The sequence below is a fragment of the Ochotona princeps genome, chromosome 9 (genome assembly GCF_030435755.1).
Source record: "Ochotona princeps isolate mOchPri1 chromosome 9, mOchPri1.hap1, whole genome shotgun sequence".
Lineage (NCBI taxonomy): Eukaryota > Metazoa > Chordata > Mammalia > Lagomorpha > Ochotonidae > Ochotona > Ochotona princeps.
In genome coordinates this window covers 77,441,499-77,463,766 of record NC_080840.1, presented here as the reverse complement: position 1 = coordinate 77,463,766, position 22,268 = coordinate 77,441,499, and the positions used below count along the sequence as shown (strand labels likewise).

The window sequence follows — 22,268 nt, the reverse complement described above, 5'->3', positions numbered from 1 at the left end:
GAGCCCACTAATTTTATTTTGAGAACAGTAACATAGTGGTTCATGTTCATAAGCATGTCTTATTTTTTTTTATTATATTTTGACAATCTTTACATTGTTGATTAGGGTAAAAAGTTACAAGGGTTAAAGGGAATATTGAGGAGAAGCTCCACCCAGTCTCCCATCCACCCCAGGTCCTGGATGTAGGACATGCTCTGAGATCCTTGCTCAAGTGGTCCCGGTAGTTCACCAGTTATGCATTGCTGCTCATCTCGCCACTCCAGACACGATGAGGCTGTTGGAGATTGACATAGTCCATCATAGAGTCTCCCTTTGTCCAATGTTTCACTGGCAACATATAGCTGTGGTAGTTGATTGACCTGTTCTATCTTCTGTCTTTTCTTGGTTAAGGTTCTGAGTCCGCCATTTCGGTTGAGGGGATCCCCAAAGAAACTTTGAGGTGTTGCCAGACCAGAATCCTGTATGTACTAGCAAGTACAGGACCTGGCACAGTCCATCGCCCCGATCAGCTGGTGGTTGCAGTTGCTGGTTTGGTTCCATTCAGCCCCGACTTCCAGCCAAAGGGTGTTGCAGTCTGTCCTGGTTCTGCTCATCACATACTCCGTCATCACACCAACAACCAGTGGGAGCTGCAGCCTAGTGAACGCAACCCCCAATAACCCCCACCAGGCCCATCCCTGTCCTAATTTGCCAGCATGTGTAGCAGACTAGTTTAGTCTGCCCCATATCCCATTTGGCTCTCGTAAATGTCGAAGGGAATTGTAGCTTAGTTCCATCGAACCAGCTCAGCTGTCCAGCCCTCACGGATGTTGTTGAGTTCCTCTCTGTCTAGCCACCCAGCCCTTGTGCTAGTTATTTTTGCCCTCCCATGGGAGTGATAGCCCAAGAGGAAGGAGCCCACTATTTCCCTCCCAGGTCACTCTCATTCCCAGATTGTGCTCTCTCCAGGTGGCCCTGTGGTTGGATTTGACTGTATTAGCCCCTAATGCCAGCTTCTGCTATGGTTAAATCCCGACAGCTCTCATGCCCTCTAGGTTTGTTAGCACTAGTAGGAATAGTCCGCCCTGGCTCTTCCCTAATCTGGTTCACATGAGGCACACAGGTGCTGCAGCCCTGCCTAGTCTGGTCCATCCCTATCCCAGCTCAAAGCATGTCTTATTGTATACATATGTATGTGCTATGTTTTTATAGGACTGACAAGTATAGGTTTGTTAATATCAGCATCACCATAAACACAGGGTTATGTGTTATGCTATATTACAATGGGTATGAAGTACTGGGTAGTAGTAGTAGCTTGTGTTTTTTTGTTTTTCTACTTCCAAAAATTTATTTATTTGATTGGGAAAGCAGATTTATAGAGAGTAGGACACAGAGAAAGATCTTCATTCCATTCATTGGTACAATGTCCAAGTGGCCACAATGGCCAGAGTTGAGCTGATCTGAAGCCAGGAGCCAGAAGCTTCTTCCAAGTCTCCAGTGTGGGTGCAGGTCCCAAGGTATTGGGCCATCCTCCAAGGCTTTTGCAGGCCAGAGGCAGGGAGCTGGGTGGAAAGTGGAGCAGCCAGGACACAAACTGGCACCCATGTGAGATCCCAGGGCATGTACCGCAAGAATTTAGCCATATGGTATCCCAGTGCGTTCAAGGCAAGAATTTAACCACTGAGCCATTGCGCCGGGCCTCCACATCCTCTTCTGATGTCACCTTCATCCTAATACACATCTTTTGAGGTGCTGAGTGTGGACATGGTCACCAGGGGAAATGTAGAAGTAGGCAGAGGACAGAACCTTGGAGAGCAACTGTCAACAGGCCTCTGTGAACGTTGTCTGAGACGCTGAGTCTCCTTTGTAGCTTGCTCTTTGCTTTTCTCCTGGCCCCATCCACATGGCCTTTCATTTTCTGCCCTGGTGGCCCAATGTGGTGCTGACAGCCTCCAGAGTAGCCAGAAGGGGAGCCAGGGTAACGTATATGCGCAGAGGTTGCACAACAGCCAGAACCACTGACCATGTTACCTTGTGGATTGTTGACCTTGAAGGGAAAAGAGAGAGTGAAAGGAGGGACGGAGGAAAGGAAGGAAGGAAGGCAGGCAGTAGTAGGGTTTGTTTGTTTTTTTTTAATGTTTATTTTTATCTGGGGCTAGGTGTGGTAGTCTAGCAGTAAAGTCCTCGCCTTGCACATGCCAGGATCCCATATAGGTGCCGGTTCTAATCCCAGCAGTCCCACTTCTCATCCAGCTCGTAGTTTATGGCCTGGGAAAGTAGTGGAGGATGGCCCAAAACCTTGGGACCCTGCACCCACATGGGAGACCTGGAGGAAGTTCCTGGCTCCAGGCTTTGGATCGGCTTAGCTTCGACCGTTGCAGTCTCTTGGGGAGTGAATTATCAGATGGAAGATCTTCTCTGCCTCTCCTCCTCTCTGTATATCTGACTTTGCAAAAAAGATAAAATAAATCTTTACATCATACATATGGCATAGGTGGGGGGCAGACCATCAACTGCTGGCAAATCTGAATGCCAGCATAGAGTGTGGGTCAGGCCAATTTTGGTCGCAACACATACCATGCACATTAAGGAATGCCAACGTGAGGTGAGCCGTACCAGATATGGTTGCAGTGCCCAAACAGCACACGTGAGAACCGGGGTTGGGGAGGAGGAGGCAAAGCCGGCAGGGGAATGTGGGCTCCCCTGCTGGACAACCACTCCCACTGGTATGCTTTTTCTCAGTGTGTTATTAATCTTCTGTGTTTGTCCTGGGGCTGAAGTTGGAGCACAGGGGTGAAGCTGAGATCGCAGTCTGTGTGCCAGGTCAAGTACGGCTTTCTCTCCAGCTACCCATAATGCATCGGTGTTCTTGGCTCAGGGTAGTTCTTACCTGTATCTTTTTTTTTCCCCAAGGTAGATTTTACTTGTTAGTGGGTTTCAAATTGAACAGTGTTCTAAAGTAAACAAGATACATTGTTTTAATCCTAGAATTTTAATACTTAAATTTGTTGTCCCCAAATTGAGGGATGTTTATACTTTGTATATTTATCAAAGTTATAATTTATAATTACGTCTGTTGAATGTCTACCATAAACCAGGCAAAAGATACATTGAGGATCAAATAAGCCAAAAAAATTTACAGGAACTCAGGTCGTTGCGCAGCAGTCTCAGCTGTTGCCTACAATGCTGACAGCATGTCATATGGACACCAGTTCATGTCTTGACTTACCCACTTTAGACCCAGTTCCCTGTTAATGTCCTGGGAAAAGCAGCAGCAGATGACCCATCCATGTGGGAGACCTGAAGGAGCTCCTTGCTCCTGCCTTCACCCTGGTTCAGCACTGACTGTTGAGGCCATTTGGGAAGTGAAAGCAGTGAATCCACAGATGGAAGATAGCGCCCTGGCTTGGCTCTCTCTTCCCTTCTGTCTCTGGAACTCCATCAAATAAAATAATTAAATCTTTTTTTGTGTGTGTAGTTTTAAATTTCTGCCCTCATCATATTTAGTGGAAGAGCCAAATATTCTAGATTCAGACATAGTTAGTACTCTCATAGTGTTGTTAAGAAAAACTGAATGTAAATTCTATGCTTATTTTTACAAACCTGGTTCAGTGTAGAGAGAATGTTAAATCCTTTGAACTAAACTACAGTTAACTCTTTTCTTAGGTACAGTAAACTGCGAAAAGTGAACTATGTAATTTTAAAAGTTGTTTAGAAACATGAGAGTTAACATGGTAGCTCGAATTTTGTATTGTCAATTAAATCTGTGGTGATCCTTCTGGATAACCCAGTCACCTGGGATTTTGGCTTGCAGAAATCATCTCAGGATATACTTAGAGCATTTGTTGTGATGGATTGGAGTAAATGCTATTATCCTTCAAGTTATAAATTTTCCACTTTTCTGTCAAGACTCAGCTTTTCTTTAGGAGATGTGCATACTCTGTGTGGCCAAGGAGCAGTGGAGGCGGAGCGAGATGGCAGCTGGAGGGAGGAATGCAGGGAAATCAGTTCTACAGTCCTTTGATCACCATTAAGATTGCTATATTGTCCTATTGGTTGTTACTCTCTGAAGATAATTAGCCCTTAAATGTTTATTGACTGTCCATGTTGTGAACTGCCTCTTCCTGTCTTGTTCCCTGTAGTCATCATTATGTTGAGTTAATAGTTTTACTGGGAGCTGGTTAATAGTTTTACTGTAACAAAATCTCTTAGGGAATTCAAAGTATGGCCTAGTGAAATTTTAAGAATTATCTGTTGAATTTTACTTCCTGTTTGCTTTCTTCTCATTTTCCCAGATGATTGAAAAAATATTATAGCATCTTACTAAAGAGCAGAAAAATAGGTTCTTTACTCTTTAGAGTAGGTTTTAAACTATTGTGAACCTTTCTAAGATGCTCTGAAACAGTATTACGGTAGTGTTCACAGAACTAAATGTGAGCGTTAGTAACACAGAGTGGCTCCCAGATCAACACGAGCTGCTAATAGAATTTGGTCTTTTCTCTCACCCTTTTGCAATTCACATGAACTGTTTGAGTCATGTGTGTTTCATATGTGTCTGATTGTGATTGTCTACCTTGGTTATTCTGAGGAACTGAAAGCCAGTCCTGCTGTGCTGTGCAGTACCTCTCACTATAGTTCCTGCAAAGGCACATGGATGGTTTTTGGTCATTTTGTACCAAGTTAAAAAAAAAAATCTTACTTTAAAAAGAAGTTGTTGTGATTTTATGGAAATTATGCTTTTCTGGTATCAGAAATTTATAAATGTAATAGTAAGCATGCATAATAGTATGTAACTATAATATGCTTTAAAAACTTCTACAGTTTTTACCCACCTATTGATGAACCAGCTATTGGAAATAATAATATTGATCTGTCGAGGCGGCAGGAAAGAAAAGAGATCTTCAAAGGAAAAACATTTGTATTTTTAAATGCCAAGCAGGTAATGTTAGAAATTATACTTTCCTAAAGAAGACCATAAATCAACACGTGCTGTTGTTCTCACACTGAGAAGGTATTTGATTTGAGAATTTTTGTACAGAATTGTGAAGTGCAGGTACCAGAGTCTGCCAGGTGATCATGTATAGAATTATATTTCTTAATACCTGTTAACTGACCTGGTTTATATAAATATGTAAACACAGAGGACAGGAAACTTTGTCCTAGCTTATCAGTCAGTAAGCATCCGTAGAGTGTCTTCTCTGTGCCAAACAAGGGTCCTTACACTTTGTTACTGCAGAAAAGTCATGCGGCTAAGCCGACAGTTAGAGTAAGTCTGATGACGATGGTGATATTACTGTGGACAAGGCAATGGTTCCAGGGCTGCCTGGAGAACTTCTGAGTTAAGAATTCTTCCCAAAATGAAATCTCAAATGATCTGTTCTAGGAGTAGAACCAATTCTTTTTAAATTCCAATTCAGTTTTATTTTCCAAATTAAATTTTTTCATAGCAAAAGTTATCTCAGGACACTTTGGCTAACAAAACATGTTTCTTTCCATTTTTAGTATAAGAAACTAAGTTCAGCAGTTGTTTTTGGAGGTGGAGAAGCGAGGTTGATAACAGAAGAAAATGAAGAAGATGATAGCTTCTTTTCAGCTCCTGGAACGTGTGTTATTGATATAGCAATAACCAGTACACAAATGGTAATTCCTGACTCTCAGAGAAAATGGATTCGCTCAATTATGGAGCTGCTTCAGAGGTACAGTACTATTATTTTAAATAAAAATGCAAATGGGAAGTTGTATGTCACATTTTGATTACACTTCATTTAGCAATGAAAAAGTATTAGAGTACTTCAGAAAATTTTGGGAAAATGACCTTGAAAGACATTCATTTGGAGACAAAAACACTTTAAAATTCGTACATAGTGTTTTCCTAATACCCAATTTTCATGAACTTTTGAAGATGCTTCCTAGATACAAAGGTTCTTGTTATAGTTATGCCGTGTGATTGACTTGACAATTGATTGTGACTTCGTGTGCAAAGAACAGTTTTATCAGAATATTTTCTGCCTCTTTTTTTTTGCATTAATAGAATTTGTAAACTTAGCGTTTCTGAATCAATGAAGTCATATTAAGCTTTTTTGCTGAATATGATACAGTTGAGAAGGTTAAAATTCAAAGATAATTTCTTTCTGAAGTTGCTTACAGCTGAAATGTATTTGTCCTTTCATAACTACATATTAAAATTCATATAAAAATTTCTTCCTCTATAATGTGATTTTGAGAAAGCAAAAAATAATAATAATAAAATAAAGGTCGGATACCTTAGAATAGTATTTGTAGTGGGGATAGAGTCAGTAGATACGTTCAGTCAAGGGTTTCTGCCATTCTGCCATCAGTTTTTATTGGTTAACCATCTCAGCAATATTATGATTTTTATTTTTATTTTTTTATTTTTAATTTTTTTTAATCTATTTTATTGTATTGTTGTTGACAATCTTTACATAGTTAATTACAGTTAAAGAAAGAAAAAGAAAAAAAAAGGTTCAAGGGGATAGGGAAGTGGGTAATACTATTATGTCCATATTGTTTCCATCATGTATCTGAGGTAAAGGGGGATATTGAGGGAGAAGCCCCACCCGGTTTCCCGCCCACTCCGAGTCCCGGATGTGGGGCATGCTCTGAGATATGTGCTCGAGTGGTGTTAGTAGTTCTCCGGTTATGAATCGCTGCCAGTTTTGCTCAATGAGGTCGTCCACTGATTGATATGGTCCATTATAAAGTCTCCGTTTGCCCCATATTTCGCTGCCAACATATAGCTGAGATGAATGATTGATCTGCTCTGTCTTCTGCCTTTTCTTGATTAGAGTTCTGAGTCCAGCAGTTCGAATGGGGAGATCTCCAAAGAAACTTTGTGGTATTCCCAGACTAGTTTCTTGTATGTTCTAGCAAGCACAGGGCCTCGCACAGTCCATCACCCCGATCAGCTGGTGGTTTCAATTGCTGGGTTGGTTCTGTTTTCGGTCCCGAGTTGCACTGGAACCAATGGGTGTTGCAGTCCAGTCTGGTTCGGCCCTTACATCAACCAGTGGGAGCTGCAGCCTAGTTGGGGCGACCCACAATAACCCCCACCAGGCCCGCTCCCTGCCCTGGTTTGCCAGTATGTGTAGCAGAAGACCAGTCTGTCCCCCATCCCCTTTGGCTCTTGTACGTGTCAATGGGTATTAAAGCTTAGTTCTATCTAACCAACTCAACCATCCAGCCCTCACGGGTGTGGTTGAGTGCCTCTCTATCTAGCCATCCCAGCCCCCGTCCTAGTTTTCATGCCCTCCCACGGGAATAGTGACCCAAGAAGGGGGAACCCACTTTTTCCCTCCCAGGTCTCTCTATCCCCGTTTATGCACTCTTTAGGTGGTCCTGTGATTTGACTTGACAGAATTAGTCCCCAGTGCCAGCTTTTGCGGCTATGCCCAAACATCCCTCACCCACTCTAGTTTATGCTTGCACCAGCAGGAACAATCAGCCCAGCCTGGCTTTTCCCTCGTCTAATCCACATGCAGCGCACAGGTGATGTAGCCTTGCTTAGTCTGGTCTGTCTCTATCCCAGCCCACGCTCTCCGGTGGGAGTAGCTGTCCAGCGAGGGGACCAGCCCCTTAATCCCCCTGCCAGTTCTACCCCTCCCTTCCTGGATCTCACGTGTGCTGGTTGGGTGCTGCATTCATATCCAGTACAGGCAACCACGCCCTGGCATTCCATAATGTGTACTGGTTTTGTCGCGACCAAACCCGGCTCATCCCACACTCTGTTCTGATGATCGGATTTGCCAGTGGGTGACATGAACTGATTCAGCCTGGTCTGCCCCCAACCCATGCTGAATGTGTGCCAGTGGGAAACTTTCCATGGCCTATTCTGGGCTGTTTCCTATCATGCTTCTTGTGCTAACCTGCAGGGACTGTGTCCTGCCAGAGGAGTTGCCCAGGCTCCTCCATCAGAACCCCTCCCAATGCCAGATTTTGCGCATGCCAGGGGGTCCTTGAGCCAGCCCTACCCAGTTCACCTCCTGTCCTAGCAGGAACAGTGGCTTTTCCTGGCTGGCTTTCACCCCATTCTGGTTCTTGTTGTTGGATGTTTCAGCCCGGCCATGGCTCGTCCATACCCACATACAGCTCAAACATGGCTCAAGAGGGGATTGGGACCCAGCCTAATCAGTATGATTTTTATTTTAAGACTTATTTATATGAAACGTTGAGTCATAGAAGGGAAAAGGGGGAGACAGAGAGAAAGAGATCTTCCCAAGTGGCTGCAGTGACTGCAGCTGGACTGATCCAAAAGCAGGAGCCTGGAGCTTCTTCCCTGTGGGTACAAACGCCCAAGCGCTGCGGCCATCCTCCCCTGCATTCATAGGCACATCAGCGGGGAGCTGAAATGGAGTGAAGCAGCTCCGACCTACCCACCGTGCCACTGATCCACAGTCTCAGTGTTACTGAAGCTTAAAAGGATTTGCGAGATTGTGGAGGGTGTTCCTGGAGCACTCGGTGGAGTCGTCTCGGATGACGGAGGATATAGATTCCCCAGCACAGGGCAAAATCACTAAAAACCTACCTAGGACAATCTGGTGGACCAGAGAAAACTCATCCCAGCTGAGGACCAATTGTAGCTACAAGTATGCTTCTTTAACTATGGTCAATACTGGAACAGACAGCTGTTCCGCCCACTGCTCCCTTCCAAGCATGTGGTGGCAGTCAGCATAAGGAAAAGGGGACTGCACTGCAGGTGTACCCCTCAGGTCACTCTCTGTGTGGCCACTGTTGTCAGCCACTCCGTGGGGACCTGCCTGTCTCCTGCCTCCTTGCAGGGTGAGTTCAGTTACCCTCGCTGTGCTCACTCTCTCTAGTGAATTGTTCACCCCCTCCATCACACCAACTTCTCACAATGGAAATACCAGGTTTGCTAGTCTGGTGACTAAATTTATAGTCAGCTAAGAAGATACATAGATGGGACCTTGAGTGCAGATATGCCCGAGAAATCATCACCAGCTCTGTACTAGAGATTCAGTTGTCCTGTCCCCAGAGTCCTTCTGACGATGGTGGTTTCTTTTTCCTCACATGGGTTTGCTAAATAGAAAATAAATTTCAGGGCCGTCACCGTAATGTAGTAGGCTGTGGTGTCAGCATCCCATTTGGTGGCCAATTTGAGTCCCTGCTGCTCCAGTTGGAATCCAGCTTCCTGCTTCTCAGCCTGGGAAGACAGTGGAGGATGGCCCATGACCCTGGGCCCCTGCATGTGTGAGAGGTACCAGTAAGAAGATCCTGGCTCTTGACTTCAGACCGGCCCAACACTCCATTGCAGCCATTTGCTGAGTGAACCATCAGATGGAAGATCTCTGTCTCTCCTCCTCTCTTTATGACTCTGCCTTTCAAATAAAAATAAGTAAATCTTTTTTTTTGTAAAAAAAAAATTTGTAAAGCGAAATTATTTTATTGCTAATACAGAAATGTACTGTTTCATTATATTTTGTGTACTAGGAATTTAATGGTTAGCAAGATAATCATAATCTCTGCCACGAGGGGAGCTTACTGTCTAGAGAGAGAGAGAGAGAGAGAAAGAGAAAGTAGGCCGATAATTATGTATGTGCATGAAGGAAACTAGGTAACAGGGCTAAGTGGAGAAGTCCATTCTAAATATAGAAGGCCCCTCCTGCTAGTACCGTGGTGTGTGGGTTAACGACACTGCCAGTGGTACCTGATGAAGGGGTTTGACTAGAAGATGGAGTGAGCAGTATAACCAGGATAGGGATCCAGGCAGTCTAGTTCTCTAGTCTAGGCTCTTCAGCAGTGCATGTTGCTTTCCACACACATAGATGCTGGGAAGAAACCCTCGGTGGAGTACAAGGTTGGACTGACAACCTTGGCCATAGGTGACATTTGCTTCTATAGTCTTTGGTCCCTGTTATTTGTTTTGGGGCCAGGATAAGTGTGGAGGACTCCGGGATAGGCAGAGAAGTCTCAGAATTTGAAAAAGATGGTTGGAGTTGGTGTTGTGGCACTGCACGTTAAGTAACCATGCTTGCAGCACTGCAGTATGCCTTCTAAGAGGGCTTGTTCCAGTCCTGGCTGCTCCAGTTCAGATCCAGCTTCCTGCTAAGGCACATAAGAAGGCACCAGAAGATGTACCAAGTACTTGGGCTGCTACTGCCCATACGGGAGACCAGAATGGAGTTCCTGACTCCTAGCTTTGGCCTGGCACAGACTTGGCTGTGGACTCTCCGTTGTGTCCTTCTCAAATTCAAAAAAGAAAAAAAATCTTAACTATTGGTTAAATCTTCAACTATCAGAGAATATTTGTATTCTTTACAGTCTTTGTAAAAAAAAATACAGTATTTTTTAAAAATAGACTGTTAGGAACATTTCATGTAAAGGTTAATTTGTGAATAAATGTTTGAGAATAAATGTCTGGTGCAAATACCAGGCCTTTTTTTTTTGGTGAAGATTCATGTATTTATTTATTTATTTTTGGAAAGGCAGATTTACAGAGGCAACCAGACAGACACAGAAAGAAAGATCTTACTTCCACTGCCTTACACAGCAAGTGGCCACAACAGCCAGAACTGAGTTCATCCGAAGCCAGGAGCCAGGAGCCTCTTTCTGTCTCCCACACAGGTGCAGAGTCCCAAGGCTTTGGGCCATCCTGGACTGCTTTCCCAGGCCACAAGCAGGGAGCTGGCTGGGAAGTGGAGCAGCCAGGACACGAACCAATGCCTATATGGGATCCTGGCGCTTGCAAGGTGAGGATTTAGCCACTGAGCCATCGTGCTGGGCCCACAGGCCATCTTAGTATTCACATTTTTCTGTGTTCTTTTACATTTATAGAAACTTTCTATGAATTCTTTTTTGTTTGTCTGTTTACTTAGGAGTATTGCAAGATCTGTGAAATGTGTACAACTTGTAACTTTGGAGCTTGTGTTTTTAGTGTGATGATAAATAAAAAGCCCTTAATTTTATTGTAGTGAAATTGACAATTTTTGTAGTCAGTGATTTTGTTAATGTTTAAGAAGTATTTTTGTAGGTCAGAAAATGCTCATGTGTTATTGACTTTTTACTAGTCTTATTTTGTTTTTGAAAGTTGGTTTTTTTTTTAATTTCTGAAGTTAATTCTGTTGCATAACAGAGTTCCTTCATGTGCAGCTATGCTTTTACCTTTGTTTTATTCCATTGATGAGTGTGTCAGACCACATTTACCACTTTGTTGTAATCGCTGTTACTTCAGTGAGTTCCTCTCTGCTGGGAGACTTTTTCTCCACTTCTTCAGACGCATCCCAGCTATTGTTAGCTTCTCAATTTTCCATGTATGTTTAGAATCACAATCTCAAAACCCGTGTTGGAACTTCTATTTGGCATTCCACTGAATGTATGTGCACGGAGTAGAATTAGGTGTTGATTAGTGTCACTGGATGTGATGTCCCTAACCATTCACTTTGGCCTTTTAAAATCCCTTATAAATCAGTATAAGTTTGTGTTTGTTATGTGTACATTTTAATGTTTTTGTTAGACTCGTTTGTAGATAGTCTGTACCCTAAGGTACTATTGCAAAAGCATGACACTGTCTCCCTGATGGTATTTCTGGTTATTTGCTGTTGATGTATGTAAAGTGTTGACATTTAGATATTCATCCTGTGTGTAGCCACTCCTTAGACTCCCCTTTCACCCTTAGTAATATATCCTGTTTTGTATAAACTGTACCTACAGATAATAACATTTCTGCTCTCTCTCCTAATCCCTGAGCCTCTGATTCGTCTATTTTTTTTTCTCTCTCCTTTTTTGTTTTGTTCTATTTGGGGCCGTGAGAGCAGTGTTGAATAAATGTAGTAACGGTGACCACATTACTCTCTTTATTGATTTCAGAAGCAGTGGGGCAGGCCTTTAGCTGAATGTTGTCATGAAGATGCCACTCTCCCACGTCAGAGTGCCTGGATACAGTTCCTTATTTTGGCTCCCGACTCTAGCTTCCCAACAGTACAGATCTTGGGAAGCAACAGTGTCCAGTAACTGGGCCGCTGCCCAAACCATGGAAGAGCTGGATTGCTTCCTCAGTTAATGAGCTTGCAAGTGGCCCAGCCCCAGTCATTGTGCCTATTTAAATGAGCTAGTGGGTCAAAGCTTGCAAACTCTGTGTCTGCCTGTCAGAGAAATATTAAACAATTTTAATCATATGAAAGATGCTTCTTTTGTCTTCCCACTTAGAGCGATGTGTTTTCTGTATACCATTGTTAATACTTAAGTATTTCAAGTATTGATTCTTTAGAATGAATTGCACATTATAATGAATAGTTTTAAAGCTTAACAGGGCATTTAAATACTGGCTTTATGTTGCCAAAAAGATACATAGGTATATGTGATCAGCTGATTATAATGTCTAAAAAATGTTTTAGTACAAAATTTTTAGGATTACACATGTACCTGAAGTCTTTTTAAAGTTCAGTTTATACTTGTCTTTGTTTTGTAAAGTCAGTCATTCACAGTATAAAATAGCAGAAAATTAATATACCACGAGATTCCTTTAAGAAGATACTTCAGGGTCCAGGGCAGTGGCTCATGTGGCTCATCTTCCCCTGGGAAGCTCCAGGATCCCCTATGGATGCCAGTTGGTGTCCACTTCCCGTCCAGCTCTGTGCTAATGTCCTGGAAAAAGCAGTGGAAGATGGCCCAATTTGGGGACCGTGTACCCAGGTGGGAGACCTGGAAGAAGCTCCTGGCTTTGGATGTCCTCAGCTCCGGCTATTGTGGCCATTTAGGAAATGAACCAGAGGACAGAAGATATTCTGCGTTTCCAATAAAAATAAATAACCCGCCCCCAAAAGAGGATATTTAATACATTTGGTTGTCGAAGTTTATTTGACGTACAGACACATGTATAGCTATAGCTTGTATGTAGGCCTTTCTACTTCCTTTCCTTTTTCCCTTTTTTCTTGTATCATTGTCATCATAGATTCATTTATAATACTGTCTTCTTGTTTCATCTTGGAATTGCCGTTTTCTTATGAAAATTATTCAAAATTTATGACTATAAAGATCTGTATCTTTTTCTGACCTTTTTTTTCATTTTATAGATAGTTATCTGAATTCATAAAATGCAATTATTGTTAATGGAAGCTAGGTCTGTGTTTGAAATTCTGTTCCTACCAAAAAATTACGATATCTGGGAGAAACATAAGATTGATTTTGCATGATGTAATCTTAATATTTTGTCCTGGTAGACAGGGTCTTCGACCTATTCCTGAAGCAGAAATTGGATTGGCAGTTATTTTCGTGACTGCAGAGAATTATTGTGATCCTCAGCACCAGCCCCGTTTAGGTAATTAAAACATTCTTCTATGGTTTAGCCACTTTATCATTTAGTCATAGTCTGTATATATACTATGTACTGCTATGCTTTCTAAGACTGATCGCATTTGCAGTCTCCTAAAACATTTGTTTATACATGCATACATTTGTTAACTCTTTCAATAAATATTCATGGCTACCAGGTACTAAGCTGTGTTCTGGGTGTTGAAGACACCTTGGTGAATCACGTAATGCAGGCCTCTTTTAATGAATTTTATATCCTACAGTTCAGGATTCAAAAGTAAACAGCAGTCTACTGCCTCAGTTCAGATAGGGCCAAGTACAAAGAAAGAGAAGAGTAGAGCAAGGTGAAGAGGAAGTGATTGAGAACAAGCTCTTGTAGCGAGGCAGGCGTGGGGGCTTCACTGAAGTGCAGCCTGAATGAGGGAGAAGGCAGATTATATGTCTGTGTGACGGAGTGTCCAGGTAGACGAGAAGGATTAGCCTGGGTTTGTGTGGAGAATGGATTCCTAAGGTCTACAGTGGAAGGGTGGGTCAAGTGAAAAGCTCAAGGTGATGAAGAGGCTGGTGCTTTGGTCCAGTGTGGTAGTTGTGGAAATGCAGAGACTAAATGTCTCTCTTGGTTCTAGCCCTTGTGATTCTTTTTGCCTTGTTTTGTTTCCACTTGTTCACTTGTGTGATTTACAGGAGTAAAGACAACGACTCCAGGGCCAAGCCTTTCACAAGCCTTATTGGTTGATGAAAAACTAAGGCCAAGTATCCCAGTGAACACTACAACGTCTGTCGTTGACACAGAGTCAGAGCAAGTAGATACGTGGTAAGGCATCTGTGTTAATAAGCTATTGCCAATGTGCTCTCACTAGATTAATGATAGATTAATATGGTGAAGAAATAGTGCCTTTATCACATCCTGTCTTAGGAGATGAAGCATGGCAAAGTAGGATGGCAGGGAAGATGACAGAATAGAAGTCATCAATTTTCTGTAAGGGACCAGCAAGTAAGTATTTTAGCCTTTTGACTTTTCTGTTGCATCTACTCAGTTTTGCCTTTGTGACATGGAAGCCAGCTCTGTAGACTCTTGGCTTATCGTGAATTTCTTTTTTTCATTTCCTTCAGTTGTATCTTGTAGATTAGAAAGAATTACATAGCTTTGTCACTTGTGGTATAGTTTGAAACAATGGTAGTTTTCCTTTATCCATAGTTTTGCATTTGGAGCTTCTATTATCTATAGTCAACTATGATCAAAAATGATTAAGTGGAACATTGCAGAGAAAACATTTTGTAAGTTTCAAATGTTGTGCCGTTCTCAGCATAATGAAGTCTGTGCTTCCCACGCCATCCCATCCAGGACATTGGTCGTTCTTCTGTGCAGTGGGGGAGGAGGGGAGAGGTAGGGAGGTTAGAGGAAAGGAGAGGGGAGAGTAAAGGAGGGGTGTAGAGGGGAGAGCAGAGAAGAAGGGTAGGGAGGGATGGAGAGGGGAGGGGAGAGAGAAGGAGAGGAAACGGGAGGGGAAGAAGTGGGGGGAGAGGGAAGGGACAAGAGGCCAGGGACCCCGTAGAACTACCTCTGTTTCTTAAAAAGGGCCCCCATTGACATAATTATTTACAATTGTAGTCATCTAATCACTAAATATTTCACTATAAAGATAGCTTATTTAGTGCCTTTATGTTTGTTAAGGGTTTGGGGGTTTTATTTTTTTTGAGATGACTTTCTTTGGAATGCATTAGATTAGCTTGTTTATGTATGCTCTGTTATACTTTTTATTTAAGATAGTGTATTTTATTTTGAATACTCCTCAATGAAGTGTTCATATTAAGATATTTGAGCTATCCTTACTCATATATTGGACTGTATTTAGTTATTGCTATACTTACATTTATATTGAGGCCAGATTTAACTTTTTAAACAGAGACTCTTTTGGATGCTGAATGATAAGTTTACCTGTTGTGCTATGGGTGAGTGTGTGTGTGAAAATAATAGCATTGGCATTATTCAACCATATGCTGTAAAACTGTGTCTTTAAACTATGTTCTGCCAGTGTATGGAGTTCTGTTCTATTCTAGAGATGCCATCTAGCTAGAATATCAACATCAACCCATCTAGAATGATACAAATAGCTCTTTACATGTGATATTGGAATGACAGATTTTTCTCATTTTTAATTTTTTTATTATGGCACATTTACTTAGAAATAAAATAAGCATTATCTAGGATTATCACTTCATTTGATCTATAGTAAGAGACAAGGTAGATTTTCCTTGTGTAGGCTGTTTATCTGTTAGAGCATGCCTGAAACTACATGCTTGTGAGGATGAAGCTCTTCCTCCTGGGGCTTGTCTGACCGTAGCTGCTCCCTTGGATGGTAACATCAGTCCAGCGAAATAGTGTCTGTCAGGACTTTGCTCCTAAAGTTACATCACTTTAGACTTTTCCAAGATCCTTATTTGTAGATAAATTTGCTGTAAACTTGATTACCTACTTGCATTTTTTTTCTTTTGCTGCAGTATGGATTTGAGTGAAAGGCCAAAAGAAATCCAGATGTGCAGATTGGAAGAAAAGTCTGTAACACTTCCACAGGAAAGATCCATTGTAAGGGAGCCTCCCCAAACAGGTTCTCATAATACAGGATCAAATGCTCTGGAAAGGAAGAAAACGTCAGACTCTCAAGGTTCACCCACAAAGTTTGCAGGTGAACATAAAGGTAGAAAATGGGCTTCTGCGCAGCAGACTAACTCCATCAAAAACTACTTTCAACCATTTCCTAAAAAAAGGTAAATTTTTAGATGACTTTTCTGTGTCTCTAGAAAATATTGCTTTTCTATTATTATATAGTTGGCATTGTTTCAGTCCTATTTTGCCTCTGTGTGTGCTTGTGGATAATAATTCTCTTAGATGAAATTACTTTTTGTGGAATTTTTAGCAGATTTTGCATATTTTTCTTGGAAAGGGCAAAGTTGCAGAGAGAAGGAAAGACAGAGAAAGATCCTCCATCTGCTGATTCATTCCCCAAATGGCTGCAGGCGCTGGGGCTGAACTGATCTGAAGGCAAGGTCAGGAGCTTCCTCTGTGTCTCCCATGTGGGTTGCACAGTCCCAAGGATGTAGGCCATCATCCACCACCTTTGCAAACCATAAGAAGGGAGCTGGATGAGAAGTGGAGCAGCAGTGACATGAACCGGTGCCCATATAGGATGACAGCGCTGCCAGCAGAGAATTAGCCACTTGAGCCATTATGCTGGCCCCTTCCCTTTTGTTTCTTAAGTCACCATGAAGCTGTTCAAGATGATTATTGCTGGAGTAGCATTGTTGTGCAGAGTGCATTCAGCTGCTGCTTGCAGTAAGTTCCGGTTGTAGTCCTGGCTGCTTTGCTCTCAGTCCAGCTACCTGCTGGTGTAGGTCACTAGTACTTGGTCACGAGCCACCCACGTGGAAGAGCTGCATGGCATTGCAGGGTTCTGACTTTGGCCTGCACAGCCATTTGGGGAATTGACTAACGTGTGAAAGAAATCTGTCTATATCACTCTGTCATGAAGTGTGTCTACCTTTCAATCAATGAGTATTTTCTGAAAGCAGATCATTGATGTTTCTGCCATTCTGTAGGGCTTGTCTCGTAACCAGCAATGCATCATCTTTAAGTGACATTCTTGGACACAGTTGCTTAGTGCTTAACTATTAAATCTTTCTCTTTATTGTAGTCTTCATTTGTTTTTCACAATAGTGGCCTATCCAGATTCTTTGGTCTGTCTGACTTGGCCCTGAGAGTTGCTTTACACATTTGTGTATGTTTTGTATGCATTCTGGTTTTGGGGGAGGTCATTCTGGGTTTTTTGTTTTTGTTATGTTTTGTTTGTGGTCATTTCCCTTGTGATTAACTCTCCTGTGCCTCTCAAAAAAACATGTGTGGCTTCTGCTTTTCAGTATCTTTTCAGTCCTTCCCTTCCTGTCTGAGCTACAGCTCCCTGGTTTGAATTCTGATCTCCTAAATTACTATCAACTTCTCTTGGTCATTCTGCCCGCCATTTACCCTAACATTGAATCAGCGTTAAAACATTACCTTAACAGGTCCAGTTCAGCACTGATCCAGTAAGCACTTGAGAGCAGGGACCTAGGTCATTGTGTTTTCGTGATCCGGTCACACAGTAAATGCACTGAACGTCAGTAGCATCTTTAAGATTTAGTTACTCTGATTTGTTAACTTAAAGTGAGTTAACCTGTCAAGTTTTATCCTTTGGGGAATGTTCACTACCCACGATTCCCTACATTACACATCAGCTGCTGTCTCCTGGCAGCAGAGTATTTTTAGACTTTTTCTTGTTTGTTTTTACCTTTTTCTCAGCACTGATTTATCAGTTCTGCTTCAGCAGAGAAAATGGAGTTCCTTATTGCTTGAGCCACAAGGTCCATTAGTCCTATCACAACTGTAGAATGTATGTAACTGAAATGCTTTCAAATGTCTGTGGTTGGTTTCCAGTGATAGTATTAATTATGGAAATCAGGAGTATATTGCGAGTTAGATGGAAGGAACTGTAACTATTACCTAACTGAAAAATTACTTAACTGTATTCATGATCTGTTTTTGTCTTTTCTTTGTTGAAATCTAAGGGAACGAGATGAAGAAGATCAAGAAATGTCTTCATCCAAGTCAGCACGAATAGAAATGTCTTGTTCTCTTCTAGAACAAACCCAACCTGCCCCAGTCTTACTATGGGAAAATACACAGCAGCATCTATCTCAGAATGAGCCTCTTGACAAAAAAACAGAGCACTTGATTCTAGTGAACAATTTCAAATCTGATGTGAAAAATTCTGCTCATCAGTCTCTTTGCCCGGAAAAGCTAATAACTAAAAAGAGAAAAGAAATGGATTTTCGGGCCATAGAAGATGAAGTCTTGGAAGAGTTATTGAAGAACACAAAACCAGAGTTGGAAATGCAAGTGAATGCTCCTAAGCAAGAGGAAAATGTCAATATGAGGAAAAGGACCAAGATGGATCTGGAAACAGGCAGCACTCGCAATGATGAAACAGCACCAGAAAGAGACAAAGGATCTGTAAGTGTCTTTAAAAATTCATGTACTGAGCGATTTACTTGAAAGGCGGTGTGATGAAGGGAAGGAGGGGGAGAGAGTGATTCCAGCCAGGTGGCCATGACAACCTGGACTTGGCAGGCTCAGTCTCAGCACTAGGAATTCCGTGCAGGTCTCCCTGTGGTGACATGTTGAATCCAGCCTGAGCTGGATTTCCAAAAGGCAGTTTCTAAACTATGTGGATGGTAGAACTGTTCTGTCCTTTCTTTTTCTTTCTAAAATGTATGTATTTGAAAGAGTAACAGAGAGGGCTATTGAGAGAGATACCTTCCAGCTGCCAGCCCACTTGGCAGATGGCCATAGCCAAAAGCTGGAGCCAGGAGTTACATCCTGGTCTTCCTTATTGGTGACAGGGGACTAAGTACTTAAGCTGCTCCCTTCCTAGGCGGGCGTCTTAGCAGGAAGCTGGAACAGGAATGGAGCAGGAGGATTTGAACTGGCCCTCAGGTATGGTGTACTGGTAACACAATGTGCAGCTTCAACCGCTTTAGCACAAAGCCAGCCCCTAGAACTGCTTTTTCTACTTTGGGACTTAATACAGATTATAGTATGTCCATAGATTTACTGTTGGCTGAAATGGAAGATTTAGTGATATTCCTGCAACGATTTTATCCTTCTTTTTCAGTTATTTCTAATCTGTTTTAACTTTTATTTTCACTATTATTTACAACATTGAGGGGAATGTACAGCATGTGGGCCTCCAGTTAGGGTGGGGAGGGAGGTGGGTGGGATAAAAGTATCAGTTCTTTTTTCTTTGTTTCTCATGTGTCCACAGTGGGAAAGAAAGGGAGTCACTCCTTGCTGTCAAACTACATCAGCACCTAGGGATGGGGACAGTCATTTGATGAGAGCTTAGAGACCCCGATGTGGGGAAGAATGCTGCAAAGGGGATAACTTGAGTGGTTGTGTTAGTTCTGAGATGTTGTCAGCTTCATTGCACCAGGGTTGAGACAATTTCCAAGGTTTATCAGCTCGAAGTTTTATGAGGTCACTCCTCATCTGTCAGGCATGCTGTCAGGGCCCCCCACTGCAACATGCCCCTGACCCCCTTCCTCAGGTAGTCTGCAGCACCCCTGCCATTGGGCAGCACACAGTAAGCCTGAGGGCCAGTGTGTGCAGGGGGTTCCCAGGCTAGTGTGTCCCCTGTCCCACTGTGTGGCATTTGCTGCAAATCTTTAAAAACAATAAAATAAGCAGCTATGCTGGCACACTGGTTTACTTCACACTGGATTGGCATTATCCAGGCCCAGAATGCCCACCAGCTATTGGCTGCTTTTCTCCCAACAGTTTAACACTTGTCTAGGTCCAAGACAGTCTAGGCAATTGCCTCCTGCCATGTTAACATTCTTCTTAGTAGCACCCACTGCGTCTATGGCCTAGTTCTTCCTCCTCTCATTATACCCTCCTAGTCCAAAGTTTTCCTTCTGGTTTTAATTTATATCATTTTCCACTACCCTGTCATAATAGCTATTACTTGGGAGATACCATCATTATATTTACACTCAACCTGCAATGCACTAGCAAATATCCATTGAACATGGGCAGACACTAACTGTAGTGGGTCTCATAGATACTGGGACTTATGTTGATGCCCTGTGATTTTGTTGATCTCTTTTGTCAGCTTTCCCAGAATGTCATTCATTCATTTAGTTAGTTACACTGGAGACTGAACATGCAAATATGCAAGGCAATCTGAGATGTTATTTTTCATAGGCCTTGAGATAAGATCTCTGACCTGGCGGTAGACTTACATGAGACATGAGAAAGAGTATAGGTCATCCCCCAGCTTACATTCTGAGAGTCCACATTGATAATTATGTGATTCTCTAAGTTACAAAATAAAATGTTGGAGGCTGATGTTTTGGTGTGGTGGGTTAGGCCACTGCCTGCCATGTCTGCATCCCATATAGGAACTGGTTTGTTTTTGCTGTTCCTCTTCTGATCCAGTTCCCTGCCAGTGGCCAGGCAAAAGCAGTGGAATTGGTCCAAATGTTTGGACCCCTGCCACCTGTGTGTGAGACTTGGGTGAAGCTCCTGGCTTCAGCCTGGCTTAGTCCTAGGCAGTGCAGCTACCTGGAAAGCGAGCTGATGGGTAGAAGATCTCTCTCTCCTTCTCTCTCAGGAACTCTGTGTTTCAAATAACTAGGTAAATGTTATTATTGAAAAAACCAAAACCCTAGGAGAATTAGCAGATTTGAGGATGTAGAGAGGAGTAAGGTAGGAGAAGGTTCATATATTGAATTTATGTTATAATTGTGTCTAAATGAAGTTAAAATAATCTGAAGGTGATAGCAACTGGGTGTATATTAAAGTAGCCATACCTAGTAGGGTTGAAGACACATATTTACTCATAATAATTGGTGAGTGAAGCATTAATTTTCTTTAGTTCCTAAACATGCACTTTCCAATCTCCTTTTCAAAAGTGATGTGAATATTTATTGCTGTAACATTGAAAACTTTATATACAATCATATGTCGTGCACTGTATCTAAAGGGACTGTAGTTTTACTGAAAGTTTAGGAAACTATGTCATATGATTTTGCCTAGAACGTGATCTGGACATCTCAGTATGAAAGACACTGTGATTCTATACAAGATGCTCTCCACTTTCATTGCAGACAAATATGTTGAACACTTAATGTGACTTTATAATTGTAAATATGAGTTAAGATTCCATTGTAACATAGCTAAGTGGAATTAAGGTGTTTTTTGATTATAGAACTCATCTGTGAGAATTAGAAAATGTGGAGGATAAAGGGAAGCACAGTGACAATTTATTGGTATTGCTGCTGTAGGAATGAAGGAAAACTTTCCCTCTGCCCTATGACCCTTTCCTGGAATAAACTGACAGAGGTGATGGAGGAGGAAAGGCATTTAAAGAAGGAGAAAGAGTCACATCACAGGGCAAGGCCACACAAGTGTTTCCCACCATCCCAATTATGTAGAAACATAGGTACCGCTTTTCCACAGGGAAGGGGAGAAGAAGGGAGTGTTGGTACAATGGCAGATGATTTTTAGGGGAACGCAGTGTGCTTCTAGAACTTACTATAGGCCTGAACAAAGTCTGTTTGGCTTGCACAGTGGACAGTGGTTTGTGTTTAAGATTGATTGATTGATTGATTTGAAAGTCAGGGCTACAGAGAGGCAGAGACAAGGAGAGCTTGCATGTGCTAGTTCGCTGGCCAGGTGGTCACAGCCTCCAGGGCTGGCAGGTGAAGCCAGGAAGTTCTTCTAGGGCTCCAGAGTGGGAGGCAAGTAGCTCAAGGTCTTGGGCCATCTTCTGCTGTCAGCCATCTGGGAGACCCAGATGAAGCTCCTGGCTCCTGGAACCTGGGTTTGACCTGGCCCAATCCTAGTTGTTGTGTCTATGGGTGAGTGAACCAGCAGAAGGAATATCTTTTTCTGCTTCTTTCTCTGTAACTCTGCCTTTCAAGTTAAGTAAATATGTGTGTTTTTGTAACTCGTATGAACAATATTTTATGAATTTTATTCCTATAGCAAGAAAGTGAAATTGGGAAGAAGTGTGATCTCAAGCAAGAATCACTGTGGTCAGTCAAAGAAGTGTCCATCAAAGAAGAAGCTCACGTGAGGAAATTTTTATGTGTTCTATTTTATTTTTAGAAGATCTGATGTGTAGGGAGCAACTATCATCTGTTTCCTTCATTGGACACTCTTGGGATTAATTGTTTCTCTTTCTGCAACTCTGATCTTGTTCTTCCTCGTGCCTCCTCTGGAAATGAACGCTGTTGTTAACTGACAGTATGGAGTCATTCCTTGCCTCCTGTGACATCAGTAGGTACATGACCTGGAGCAAGACATTTTCATACTCATAAAATTCCAGTTCTTTACTTAAATAATGAAAGTGAATCCTGGAGGGTGGGAGATGTGAGATATTGTGAACTGTGGAAGTATCAGGCTGCTGCTT

General features: G+C 42.2%; 1 protein-coding gene across 6 annotated transcripts in view; it reads left to right on the top strand.

Moving 5' to 3' along the window:
• LOC131481164 (nibrin-like) overlaps positions 1-22,268 on the top strand; it is a 38,402-nt gene that overhangs the window by 9,346 nt on the left and 6,788 nt on the right. For 4 of the 6 annotated variants that reach the window (XM_058668842.1, XM_058668839.1, XM_058668838.1 and 1 more), the window contains 7 exons: positions 4,801-4,918; positions 5,482-5,675; positions 13,173-13,270; positions 13,948-14,077; positions 15,766-16,032; positions 17,863-18,307; positions 21,842-21,928. In XM_058668842.1, coding sequence (XP_058524825.1) covers positions 4,801-4,918; positions 5,482-5,675; positions 13,173-13,270; positions 13,948-14,077; positions 15,766-16,032; positions 17,863-18,307; positions 21,842-21,928 — 1,339 coding nt within the window. Of the gene's footprint in view, positions 1-4,800; positions 4,919-5,481; positions 5,676-13,172; positions 13,271-13,947; positions 14,078-15,765; positions 16,033-17,862; positions 18,308-21,841; positions 21,929-22,268 lie in introns of those variants that run through there. The other 2 variants (XM_058668841.1, XM_058668844.1) reach the window with 2 other exon arrangements.